Below are 14024 nucleotides of genomic sequence, written 5' to 3' on the forward strand. Positions count from 1 at the left end.
ATGTGTGAAGGTACCTTAAGGCTCTTCAGGATAAGGGGTTTCCTGTAGAGGTGATAGAGATGTCAAATCAGATATCTTTAGCACGAAATTATCTGATTAATGCATCCTTGGATGCGGCAAATTGTTCAGCATTGGCTGCGGCAAATGCTATTGCTATCAGAAGGGCCCTATGGCTAAGAAATTGGCGGGCGGACTCTACTTCAAAGAAGTCCCTTACATCCCTTCCTTATCAAGGTGTCCGTCTTTATGGCGAAAAATTGGATCAGCTTATATCTGATACCACGGGAGGTAAAAGTAATTTCCTTCCTCAACAAAAGGTTAAGCAACCTTTTCGTCGCCAATTTCAAGCAAGATTTAAATCCTTTCGTAACTCCCGGTGGTCTGCGGCACCAAGCGCAGGTCCCCCAAGTCGGCCTGTCCAAGACCAGGAGCACCAGGTCTCCTATAGGGCCAATCCATTAGCAAGAATGCGGTATCAACCGTCAAGATCTAGGGGATCTAGATATCCTCGATCTTCGGCTAAATGACTGGAGGCAGCCTCTCGTCGCTTCCAACAGAGTAGGCGGTCGCCTACTACTGTTTCATCAGTCCTGGCTGTCAGTTGTTCACGACAGATGGGTAAGAGACCTGGTGGTTTCAGGGTACAAAATAGAGTTTTCCTGTCTCCCTCCAGGCCGGTTTTTTCCGTCCAGTCTTCCCAGTTCAAAAACCCGTCTAAGAGCTTTATTCAGAGCAGTCGAGTCTCTTCAGTCCAACGGGGTCATTGTCCCTGTTCCAAAGGAAGAAAGGTTCAAGGGGTTTTATTCAAATCTGTTTACGGTTCCCAAAAAGAATGGGACCGTGAGACCCATTCTGGACCTAAAGTGTCTAAACAAATTCATCAGCACTCGTCGCTTCCGTATGGAATCTCTCCGCTCGGTCATTGCGGCTATGGAAAGGGGAGAATTCCTGGCTTCCATAGATATTCAAGACGCCTATCTGCACTTTCCTATATTTCCTCCTTACAAAGCTCCGATAGAAGCTTGAGACCTTAATTTGGTCTTGAGTGTTCTTCAGGAACCTCCATTTGAGCCCCTCCAAGATATTCCTTTTAGGTACCTTTCTTGGAAGGTTTTGTTTCTGGTAGCTATAACATCCATTAGGCGGGTATCGGAGTTAGCGGCCTTGTCCTGTCAGGCGCCGTTTCTACAATTTCATCAGGATAAGGTGGTGCTGAGACCAGCACCTTCCTTTTTGCCAAAAGTAGTCTCCTCATTTCACATTAATGAGGACATTGTCTTGCCTTCTTTTTGTCCTGCGCCTACACACCGGGTGGAAAAAGCTCTCCATACTCTAGATTTGGTGAGAGCTCTGAGAAGATACGTTTCTCGGACCGCCTCTTTTCGAAAGACGGATGTTCTGTTCGTTCTTCCTGCGGGTCATAAAAAGGGACTCGCAGCCTCTAGATCGACCTTAGCCAGATGGATAAGAACCACTATTCAGGAGGCCTACCGTATCAAGGGTGCAGCCATCCCGGCTGGGATCAGGGCACACTCTACTCGGGCGGTAGGGGCTTCCTTGGCGCTTCGGCACCAAGCTTCAGCAGAGCAGGTTTGCAAAGCGGCCACTTGGTCCAGCCTGCACACTTTCTCTAAACATTATAATATCCACACTCAGGCCTCTGCTGATGCAAGTTTGGGAAGGAAAATTCTTCAGGCTGCGGTATCACACCTACAGGTCCTTCTCAAAAAATTAGCATATAGTGTTAAATTTCATTATTTACCATAATGTAATGATTACAATTAAACTTTCATATATTATAGATTCATTATCCACCAACTGAAATTTGTCAGGTCTTTTATTGTTTTAATACTGATGATTTTGGCATACAACTCCTGATAACCCAAAAAACCTGTCTCAATAAATTAGCATATCAAGAAAAGGTTCTCTAAACGACCTATTACCCTAATCTTCTGAATCAACTAATTAACTCTAAACACATGCAAAAGATACCTGAGGCTTTTATAAACTCCCTGCCTGGTTCATTACTCAAAACCCCCATCATGGGTAAGACTAGCGACCTGACAGATGTCAAGAAGGCCATCATTGACACCCTCAAGCAAGAGGGTAAGACCCAGAAAGAAATTTCTCAACAAATAGGCTGTTCCCAGAGTGCTGTATCAAGGCACCTCAATGGTAAGTCTGTTGGAAGGAAACAATGTGGCAGAAAACGCTGTACAACGAGAAGAGGAGACCGGACCCTGAGGAAGATTGTGGAGAAGGACCGATTCCAGACCTTGGGGAACCTGAGGAAGCAGTGGACTGAGCCTGGTGTGGAAACATCCAGAGCCACCGTGCACAGGCGTGTGCAGGAAATGGGCTACAGGTGCCGCATTCCCCAGGTAAAGCCACTTTTGAACCATAAACAGCGGCAGAGGCGCCTGACCTGGGCTACAGAGAAGCAGCACTGGACTGTTGCTAAGTGGTCCCAAGTACTTTTTTCTGATGAAAGCAAATTTTGCATGTCATTCGGAAATCAAGGTGCCAGAGTCTGGAGGAAGACTGGGGAGAAGGAAATGCCAAAATGCCTGAAGTCCAGTGTCAAGTACCCACAGTCAGTGATAGTGTGGGGTGCCATGTCAGCTGCTGGTGTTGGTCCACTGTGTTTCATCAAGGGCAGGGTCAATGCAGCTAGCTATCAGGAGATTTTGGAGCACTTCATGCTTCCATCGGCTGAAATGCTTTATGGAGATGAAGATTTCATTTTTCAGCACGACCTGGCACCTGCTCACAGTGCCAAAACCACTGGTAAATGGTTTACTGACCATGGTATTACTGTGCTCAATTGGCCTGCCAACTCTCCTGACCTGAACCCCATAGAGAATCTGTGGGATATTGTGAAGAGAAAGTTGAGAGACGCAAGACCCAACACTCTGGATGAGCTTAAGGCCGCTATTGAAGCATCCTGGGCCTCCATAACATCTCAGCAGTGTCACAGGCTGATTGCCTCCATGCCACGCCGCATTGAAGCAGTCATTTCTGCCAAAGGATTCCCGACCAAGTATTGAGTGCATAACTGAACATTATTATTTGTTGGTTTTTTTGTTTGTTATTAAAAAACACTTTTATTTGATTGGATGGGTGAAATATGCTAATTTATTGAGACAGGTTTTTTGGGTTATCAGGAGTTGTATGCCAAAATCATCAGTATTAAAACAATAAAAGACCTGACAAATTTCAGTTGGTGGATAATGAATCTATAATATATGAAAGTTTAATTGTAATCATTACATTATGGTAAATAATGAAATTTAACACTATATGCTAATTTTTTGAGAAGGACCTGTATAGGCGGTAAGTGCCTAGGGGTTTTCTTCCAGTGAGTCTTCTTCCCACCCTGGGACTGCTTTGGGACATCCCACAGTCCTGTTTCCCCCAATGAGACGATGGAGAAACAGGGATTTTTGTGTTACTCACCGTAAAATCCTTTTCTCCGAGTCGTGCATTGGGGTACACAGCTCCCTCCCTATTCATTTTATTTGTCTATGGAGTTGTTCAGACTATAGTATTATTCTAGACATGTTGTCTTTGCTCTAATGCTGTTTTGTTTTCTCTATCTCCTACTGCTTGTGCACCAAACTGGAGCTGTCAGGGCCAGTGGCAAGGTGTATACTATGGAGGAGGAGCTAACTTTTTTTTTTTTTTTTTTTTTTTTTTTATACCTACTTAGTGTCAGCCTCCTGGCGGCAGTAGCATACACCCCACAGTCCTGTGTCCCCCAATGAACGACTCGGAGAAAAGGATTTTACGGTAACACAAAAATCCCTGTTTTTTTCCTTTTGTGTATCTGACACGGTTTTCAAGGGAAATGCTCTGCAACAATTAAGGTATGTGCAGATGATAGTCTTTCAGGTTTCACCTGAAAGTGTCGCAAATCCACCGCATCGAAAGAAATGCATAGTTAAGAGCAACATTGCTGAGCACATGTTCCGTCTTATGTTACTACTTTTATCTACGTCAGGGTTCAGAAACTAAAGAGGTTAAAAAGAAGTAACATGCTTATTTTTAGTCTCCACACTATAGTGTAAAACATAGAGAAAAGACACCTGCGGAACCGCTGGAAAAAAACACTGACAAAAGTCGACCAGTGAAGCAGTGTCAGGAAAAAAAAGACCGTCCGTGTTTTCTTGAAGCGGCTTTGCAATGAAAACCTCAGCGGCTCCACAAGTGGAACAAAGACATAGGAATAGATTCTTAATTTGTTTTTTGGTGCAGTTTTCAGATCCGACTGTTTTTGATGCTTTTTTTTGTTGTTGTTTTGACCAATCGGTTATCCAAATGAAAGAAGTGAAATGTCACCAATTTTTTTAAGCAAAGTTTCATCAGAGAAAAGTATACAGAAAACAATTATTTGAAGCGGTTCATGATTTGGATTTTAAAGCGGACTCCTGTACAAATAAAAAATAGAATCATCTACCAATGGATAAACGTGTAAAGGACAGAAAAATAAGCAAATATTAAACTATTTCACCTGACAACTGCTAGAACTCAGTGTCCTCTTTAAGCAGCTTTTATTGACCTTGCACGGATCTGCTAATGATGACATGTAAAGGCTTGGCAATGCCCATTAAAGCCTAGTTAAAATGGTCTGTGATGCCCCAGCGTTCCTGGCGTCAGACCCATATTGCACAATAGCACTTTCACCCACATACAAACCACATTTTGATTGTTACAAGGCTGGCCGCATTTATTACACCAGATAAGCAGTGGGGACATCATACCAGCAGGACTGCTGTGTCTGATCTAAACTTTTAGAAAATAAGTAACTACTATAAGATAGTAAAGCATAATTTATTATGGCAGCAGTTTTCCAATCTGTTGCTAAGGTTTGATTCACACAGTGGAGCCATGCCCGATATGATAGCAAATCCAGACAAGCTACATCGACTCTACTACTACCGCCCAGACGGGCCCCCATTTAAAGACAAACTAATGTAGCATACTGCACAATTAATGTAAAAAATATCAAGTGGACTTCCCAAAAGCAATTTTAGTTTGCCAGGTATTTTATCATTAGAATTTCTCTACCGCTTCATTGGGGGACCATAGGTGTATGCTGCTGCCACTGGGACGGCTGACATTAGGCAAAAATAATTTAGCTCCTCCTCAGCAATATACCCCCACCAACTGACACCAAGATAATTCGCTTGGTGTCAGTAGGAGGCAGACACGGGACTGGACCCAGTCTATTGTCAGACTTGTGTTCAAAATTAAATTTCGATCTGGACTCCGAACAGACCTCAAAACAACGGGATATGGAAGATAGTCTAATTTTAACAGTTAATAAGACCCTTAACGTAAAGGACATAGAGCCAGTGTTCTCCAAGCAGACCATATACTTCAGGAAGACAAAGCACCCTCCTTTGGTTTTCACCAACCACGAAGAAGTCGACTGAATCTTTACCAGGGAATGCATTCTAACAAGCTTTTCCTGTGTGGGCACTTCCGGCTTCATCACAGCCATGTCAAGTATTGTAATAGACATGGGGGCCCCTCTATTTTTTATAATAAGCGCAGGTATATCCGACCGCTGCGGGCTGCAGCCTTCAGCTGTCAGCTTTATCTTGGCTGGTTATCAAAAAATAGAGGCCCCAACGCCGTTTTTTTAATTATATAAAAAAAATGACTTGCAGTCCACCCATTTTTGATAACCAGCCAAGCTAAAGCAGACCGCTAGGGCCAGTATTTACAGGCTTGGAAGGCCCATGGATATTTGGCCCTCCCCAGAAAAGGCGCATCCATTAGATGCTCCAATTCTGGCACCTTGCCCTGGTGCATTGGCAAGCAAGGTAATATTTTGGAGTTGATGACAGCTTTGTAATGGCAGGTGACATCAAGCCCAGGGGTTAGAAATGGAGAGGTGTCTATCAGACATCCATTATTAACCTCATAGTGAAAATGAATAAAGACAAAAAAATCCTTTAACCCCTTAATCCCATTTGACGTACTATCCCGCCAATGTGACCTGGGACTTAATTCCCAGTGACGGGATAGTACGTCATAGCGATCGGCCGCGGCCGGGTGTCAGCTGACTATCGCAGCTGACATCCAGCACTATGTGCCAGGAGCGGTTACGACCGCCCCCGTCACATTAACCCCTGGCACACTGCGATCAAACATGATCGCAGCGTTCCGGGGGCATAGGGAAACATCGCGCAAGGAGGGGGCTCCCTGCGGGCTTCCCTGAGACCCTCGGTACAAGGCGATGTGCTCACATTGTACCGAGAGTCTCCTCCCTGCAGGCCCCGGATCCAAAATGGCCGTGGGGCTGCATCCGGGTCCTGCAGTGAGGTGGCTTACAAGCGCCTGCTCAGTGCAGGCACTGGGAAGCCTCCCTGCTGTGCCTGTGTGATCGCTGATCTGACACAGTGCACAGCAAAGTGTCAGATCAGCAATCTGTCATTTTACTGTGATGTCCACCCCTGGGGCAAAGTTAAAAAAAAAAAAAAAAAAAAGTTCCAATAAATACATTCCTTTATCTAAATAAAAAAATAAAAGTACACATATTTAGTATCGCCGCGTCCATAACGACCCGACCTATAAAACTGTCCCACTAGTTAACCCCTTCAGTGAACACCGTAAAAAAGAGGCAAAAACGCTTTATTATCATACTGCCGATCAAAAAGACTGATACAAATAACCATGGTACCGCTGAAAACGTCATCTTGGCTCGCAAAAAACAAGCCACCATACAGCATCATCAGTGAAAAAATAAAAAAGTTATAGTCCTCAGAATAAAGCAATGAAAAATAATTATTTTTTCTCCAAAATAGATTTTATCGTATAAAAGGGCCAAAACCTAAAAAAATGATAAATGATGTATCGCTGTAATCGTACTGACCCGAAGAATAAAACTGCTTTATCAATTTTACCAAACGTGGAACGGTATAAACACCCCCTCCTCCCCCCCCCCCCCACAAAAAAAAAAGAAATTCATGAATAGCTGTTTTTCAGTCATACTGCCTCACAAAAATCGGAATAATAAGCGATCAAAAAACGTCACGTACCCAAAAATGTTACCAATAAAAACGTCAACTCGTCCCGCAAAAAAACAAGACCTCACATGACTCTGTGGACCAAAATATGGAAAAATTATAGCTCTCAAAATGTGGTAACGCAAAAAAATATTTTTTGCAATAAAAAGCGTCTTTTAGTGTGACGGCTGTCAATCATAAAAACCCGCTATAAATAGTAAATCAAATCCCCCTTCATCACCCCCTTAGTTAGGGAAAAATAAAAAAAAATAAAAAAAATGTATTTATTTACATTTTCCCGTTAGGGCTAGGGTTTGTATTACATTTACGGTTGGGGTTAGGGGTGTGTCAGGGTTAGGGGTGTGGTTAGGGGTGTGTTTGGGATAGGGTTTCAGTTAGAATTGGGGGTTTCCACTGTTTAGGCACACCAGGGCTCTCCAAATGCGACATGGCGTCCGATCTCAATTTCAGCCAATTCTGCGTTGAAAAAGTAAAACAGTGCTCCTTCCCTTCCGAGCTCTCCCTTGCGCCCAAACAGGGGTTTACCCCAACATATGGGGTATCCGCGTACTCAGGACAAATTGGACAACAACTTCCGGGGTCCAATTTTCTCTAGTTACCCTTGGGAGAATAAAAATTTGGGGGCCTAAAAAAAAAAAAAAAACATTTTTGTAGGAAAAAAATTATTTTTTATTTTCACGGCTCTGCGTTATAAACTGTAGTGAAATACTTGGGGGTTCAAAGTTCTCACAACACATCTAGATAAGTTCCTTGGGGGGGTCTAGGTTCCAATATGGGGTCACTTGTGGGGGGTTTCTACTGTTTAGGTACATCAGGGGCTCTGCAAATGCAACGTGACGCCTGCAGACCAATCCATCTAAGTCTGCATTGCAAATGGCGCTCCTTCCCGTCCGAGCTCTGCCATGCGCCCAAACGGTGGTTCCCCCCATATATGGGGTATCGGCGTACTCAGGACAAATTGGACAACAACTGTTGGGGACCAATTTCTTGTTACCTTTGGGAAAATACAAAACTGGGGGCTAAAAAATAATTTTTGTGAAAAAAAAAGAATTTTTATTTTCACGGCTCTGCGTCATAAACTGTAGTGAAATACTTGGGGGGTTCAAAGCTCTCACCACACATCTAGATAAGTTCCTTAGGGGGTCTACTTTCCAAAATGATGTCACTTGAGGGGGGTTTCAATGTTTAGGCACATCAGGGGCTCCCCAACGCAACATGGCGTCCCATCTCAATTCCAGCCAATTTTGCATTGAAAAGTCAAATGGCGCTCCTTCCAAGCTCTACCATGCGCCCACACAGTGGTTTACCCCCACATATGGGGTATCTGGGTACTCAGGAAAAATTGCACAACAACGTTTGGGGTACAATTTTTTTCTTGTAACCTTGGGAAAATAAAAAATTGGGGGGCGAAAAGTTCATTTTTGTGAAAAAATATTTTTTATTTTTACGACTCTACATTATAAACTTCTGTGAAGCACATGGTGGGTCAAAGTGCTCACCACACATCTAGATAAGTTCCTTAGGGGGTCTACTTTCCAAAATGGTCTCGCTTGTGGGGGGTTTCAATGTTTAGGCACATTAGTGGCTCTCCAAACGCAACATTGCCTCCCATCTCAATTCCAGCCAATTTTGCATTGAAAAGTCAAACGGCGCTCCTTCCAAGCTCTACCATGCGCCCACACAGTGGTTTACCCCCACATATGGGGTATCGGGGTACTCAGGAAAAATTGTACAACAACTTTTGGGGTCCATTTTCTCCTGTTACCCTTGGTAAAATAAAACAAATTGGAGCTGAAGTAAATTTTTTGTGGAAAAAAAGTTAAATGTTCATTTTTTTTTTTTTAAACATTCCAAAAATTCCTGTGAAGCACCAGAAGGGTTAATAAACTTCTTGAATGTGGTTTTGGGCACCTTGAAGGGTGCAGTTTTTAGAATGGTGTCACACTTGGTTATTTTCTATCATATAGACCCCTCAAAATGACTTCAAATGTGACGTGGTCCTAAAAAAAAAATGGTGTTGTAAAAATGAGAAATTGCTGGTCAAATTTTAACCCTTATAACTCCTTAACAAAAAAAATGTTTCCAAAATTGTGCTGATGTAAAGTAGACATATGGGAAATGTTACTTATTAAGTATTTTGTGTGACATATCTCTGTGATTTGAGGGCATAAAAATTCAAAGTTGGAAAATTGTGACATTTTCAAAATTTTTGCCAAATTTCTGTTTTTTTCACAAATAAACGCAGGTAATAAACAAATTTTACCACTATCATGAGGTACAATATGTCTCGAGAAAACAGTGTCAGAATCACCGGGATCCGTTGAAGCGTTCCAGAGTTATAACCTCATAAAGGGACAGTGGTCAGAATTGAAAAAATTGGCCTGGTCATTAACGTGCAAACCACCCTCGGGGCTTAAGGGGTTAATTGAACAAAACACTCCTCAACAAATCTTTGTTTTTCATTTATTAATATAAAAATCAAAGTAATCCTCATTTGTCCGCTGTTAATCCATAAGGATGATATCCCACGACAAATACCAATTCTGCTATATTGGGTTGCATTGCAGAGCGGTGACATGAGTAATGTGACTGCTCAGCCTGTCAGCCACAATACACAACTTTGTGTGAGAACGTGGCTGCGATGACATTATTAAGGTTACCGCCGGTCACACCCGTCCACGTTCCCACTCTAAGCTCAGTGTTTTCTGGCTACTGGGCTGAGCTGTAGAGATTCGCAAACATAGTCGGCTCCCTCCTTATTCAGCAAGCTATAGCGCTTAAGGAAGAAGCTGCATCAGGAACCCGGATACCTGGAGCGCTCCTGATGATCAGCTGTTAGGTGCCGCTGCTGCATGTGTCGTGGCTGTGTGACAGTCACAACACATGCATGGAGAGCCTGTGTGTTGTGTCACGGCTGTTTGACAGTCACATGCAGCTGCTGCACCAAACAGCTGAACATCGGGAGCGCTCCAGGTATCCGGGTTTGCAGTGCTGCTTCTACGATAAGCGCTATAGCTTGCCGAATAAGGAGGGAGCCGACGATGTTCAGTCATCTGTACTGAGCAGTCAAATTACTCATGTAATCGCTCAGCAATGTAACCAGATGTAGCAAGGTTGGTGTTCATTGCAGGACATCATCATTATGGATTATGGAGGTGATAATGAGGTGTTTTATAGACACCTCTGCATTACTAATCCCTGGGCTTGATGGCGGCGAACATAGAACTGACATCAACCCCAAAACAATTACCCCACTTGCAAACACACCAAGGCAAGTTGGAAGAGCCGTGGCTAAGGGCCAGAATTGGTGCATCTAATGGATGTTCCATTTCTGGGGTGGCTGAAGGCTGATGTTATTAGATTGGAAGGGGGCCAATAGCCAGGGCACCTTCTCAGCCTATTAAAGGGAACCTGTCACCCCCCCTCAGGCGTATGTAACTAAAAGAGCCACCTTGTGCAGCACAAATGCTGCATTCTGACAAGGTGGCTCTTTTAGTTATGATGCCTGCACACACTGAAATAAACGTTTATAAAAAGTGCCCCCTCATATCGTGAAATGTTCCCAGAGGCTGATCTTTCCCCCCTAATCAGACGCACCACAGCCATCACTCCGGACCTGTGCGCCACCTCCTCTTGCTGCATTATCGTCCCCGGCGCCTGCGCTGTAAGTACGAAGGGCAGCGCAATTGTGAATGCCTGGAAAAAAACATAATGCGCAGGCGCCGGGGACAATAATTCAGCAAGAGGAGCCGGCGCACACAGGCCCGGAGTGACTGCTGTGCTGCGTCTGATTAGGGGGGAAAGACCCGCCTCCGGGAACATTCCACGGTAGGAGGGGGCACTTTTTATAAACGTTTATTTCAGTGTGTGCAGGGAGCATAACTAAAAGAGCCACCTTGTCAGAATGCAGCATTAGTGCTGCACAAGGTGGCTCTTTTAGTTACAAACGCCTGAGGGGGGTCACAGGTTCCCTTTAAGATCAGCCTGCAGCTGTGTAGTCTTTGCTAGTTATTAAAAATAAGGGGACCCCCACATCATTTTATTGGGGAGGAAGGGCGGGTCGCCCCTTGTTTAATAACCAGTAAAGGCTATGCATTTGGCTGTGAGCAGATATTAATAGCCTGGGAATCTACATGTTTATTGTCCCCTCCCTAGAATAATATCACCATCCCCCAGGTGTCTGCTTTCTCTTGGCTGGGTATTAAAAATAAGGCCGACCGCACACCATTTTCTACTTTTATTAGCTAAATACATCTACAGTAAGCTACACACACACTGCACTAATTATATATCTTACTGATATATTTCTTACTATGCGCAGGCGTGGGCTGGTGCTTACACTCATCAGCATCTCCTGCTCTGGTTGCTATCAGACCAGGAGTACACTGATTAAGGCTACTTTCACACTAGCGTTGCTTGCTGTACGTCGCAATGCGTCGTTTTGGAGAAAAAACGCATCCTGCAAAGTTGCCCACAGGATGTGTTTCTTTTTCTCCATCGTGCGACGGATGCGTCGTGTTTTGGCGCACCGTCGGCACAAAAAAGTTACATGTAACTTTTTTTGTGCGCCGAGTCCACCATTTCTGACCGCACATGCGCGGCCGGAACTCCGCCCCCTCCTCTTCTCCCCGGACCTTACAATGGGGCAGTGGATGCATTGTAAAACTGCATCCGCTGTCCCCGTTCTTTTTTTTCGCAGTCTGCGTCGGTACGTCGGGCCGACGCATGGCGACGGCCCCGTACCGACGCAAGTGTGAAAGTAGCCTAAATAATCTGCTGCCACTTGCCTGGCAGTAACCTTTTCACTGCCGGTCACAGCTGCTGGCTCACATGCTGTCCTTTGTGTGACAGCATGGGAACCGCAGCGCTGTGACCAACAGTAACGTCAGTAGGGTTACCACCGATCAGACCTGGTGTTTCTCGCACTGTCACACAGATGACACCGCCAGCGGTTCGGGCACTCCATTCATTTGAATGGGGTTTGGGATCAAGTTCAGGTACAGTTTTGGTTACCGAATATATATATATATATATATATATATATATATATATATATATATATATATATATATATATATATATATATATTTCGGCCGAAACTGACGGACCTGAACTTCCACGGGTCTGCCCATGCCTAGTTGCAAGTTGTTAGAGCTGTACAGCAACAGGTGTCCCACGACTGCAATTTTCAGACAAGTTGCGCAGCCAAAAAACATTTGCGCAACTTGCAGTCGCGCATCAAATCCTGTGTGACTTGAATTGAAGTCTATGGCAGGCGAGTCACTTGTGATCAGCAACAGGAAATTCAACACTTTTGGAAACATTTGTTGTACTAAGTCACAGAAGGCCACAAAGCGCAACCTTATAAAATCCTTACATGCAGTCACGTTGCTACACATGACACTGTGTAGCCCTAACCTTAATTTTCTTTTTCAAATATAACAAAAATATATTGTCCAAACAGCTATTCTCGGTCGGACGCTGGCAGATCATCCTGCTTGTTCAAGTTAAAGATTTCCTTTTCAAAGCCAGATATATATAGATATAGATATATAGATATATATATAGAGAGAGATATAGATATATATATATAGATAGATAGATATAGATAGATATTATCTGCACTTGTCTCTACATCTGTCTACTAAAGGAGGCCATACACATTAAGTGAATGTAGTCCAAAGCTGACAATTTCAGTAGACTGCTGATAGTAGAGAGTATATAGGGGGTCCTAACTGTCTCCTGAAGATAGATGTCTGGGTAAAGAAAGATCAGGCCTGTTGGATTTCAGCAAGCCCCATCCTTTTAGTTTCAGTGTCGAAGAAATCTTGGCAACTGTACAATCTTATTGGGTTTGTACAAATCTGCACACATGTTGGAGAAACTTAAAAAAAAAAACAGCTGTATGGAACGGACTTGCAAAAGCAGATATATTTGTGCTTCACGTGAACATACTATACACTATCAGCGCCCAGGTAGTAATAACTGCCAGCCTTTAGAGTCGTTTCCTCGTACCTATTATTATCAGGCTGGTCACATACCCACCCCACAATTACTGATCTCTTCTTCTCCACTCTGCAAGTTCATGTAAATCCGGTTCTTTTTTTACTACCTGTTAGTAATTGTATTTCTTGTGCATGCAGGGCGTATACACGGGCAGAGTGCTCACCTTACAAGACCAGCTTGTACAGATTGGAAAACTGAATGGAGAAGCTGTTCGAGGGCAGTGGGCAAATCTCTCCTGGGAATTGTTGTATGCCACCAATGATGACGAAGAACGCTACAGTATACAAGCCCACCCAGTGCTACTACGCAACTTAACCGTGCAGGCAGCAGATCCACCTCTTGGATACCCTATTTATTCCTCCGTACCTCTACACGTGCCTTTGTATTAATCCATGTGTACCGTGTCTCTGCATGTCCAGTGGAAAACACTAGTTTATCACCTACTAACAATTCTAAATGCTGCTGTTTGGGATTTTTTTTTTTTTTTTTATAATAATTAAACTGCACTCACTTATTTAAGAAAAATAAGTCCAATAGTAAATTTGACAGGCAACTTAAAATCAGTCATTGCTTCCTCGGTGTACACTTTAAAAAAAGAAAAAAAAATGTCTGACCAAAATGTGTATAATGTATAATATTTCTTTTATAAATTGTTAATTTTGATTGTAGTAAATCAGTTTGTGTTTTTTTTACTTGTCAGTGTGGTAAATTGTTCTGTTTGAAATATTATTAGCATTTTCATTGCCCCTGCCAGGAGAAAAAGCTTAAAAACAAACCATTAGCCTAGAAGGCTTCTTACCCTATTTAAATCTCTATTAGTCTATAAACCACCAAAACTCATGATGGCCTCATTCAGAAGACCGTGAATCTTGTTTGTGTCCTATAAATCCTTTTCGTGGATTGAACATGTCTATGGTGCTAGTTACATTAATTTTTTTTCTTTGCGGTGTGGCTACAAAGAGAATAATGGACATATGTCCATTT

General features: G+C 43.3%; 1 protein-coding gene across 5 annotated transcripts in view; it reads left to right on the forward strand.

The window, feature by feature from the left end:
• PCNX4 (pecanex 4) overlaps positions 1–13728 on the forward strand; it is a 108492-nt gene extending 94764 nt beyond the window's left edge. For 4 of the 5 annotated variants that reach the window (XM_069733514.1, XM_069733542.1, XM_069733524.1 and 1 more), the window contains one exon: positions 13178–13728. In XM_069733514.1, the coding sequence (XP_069589615.1) occupies positions 13178–13429 (252 nt within the window). In that variant the 3' untranslated portion in view covers positions 13430–13728. Of the gene's footprint in view, positions 1–4048; positions 4282–13177 lie in introns of those variants that run through there. The other variant, XM_069733551.1, reaches the window with a different exon arrangement.
• The last annotated feature ends 296 nt before the right edge of the window (positions 13729–14024 follow it).

The sequence above is a fragment of the Ranitomeya imitator genome, chromosome 1 (genome assembly GCF_032444005.1).
Source record: "Ranitomeya imitator isolate aRanImi1 chromosome 1, aRanImi1.pri, whole genome shotgun sequence".
Lineage (NCBI taxonomy): Eukaryota > Metazoa > Chordata > Amphibia > Anura > Dendrobatidae > Ranitomeya > Ranitomeya imitator.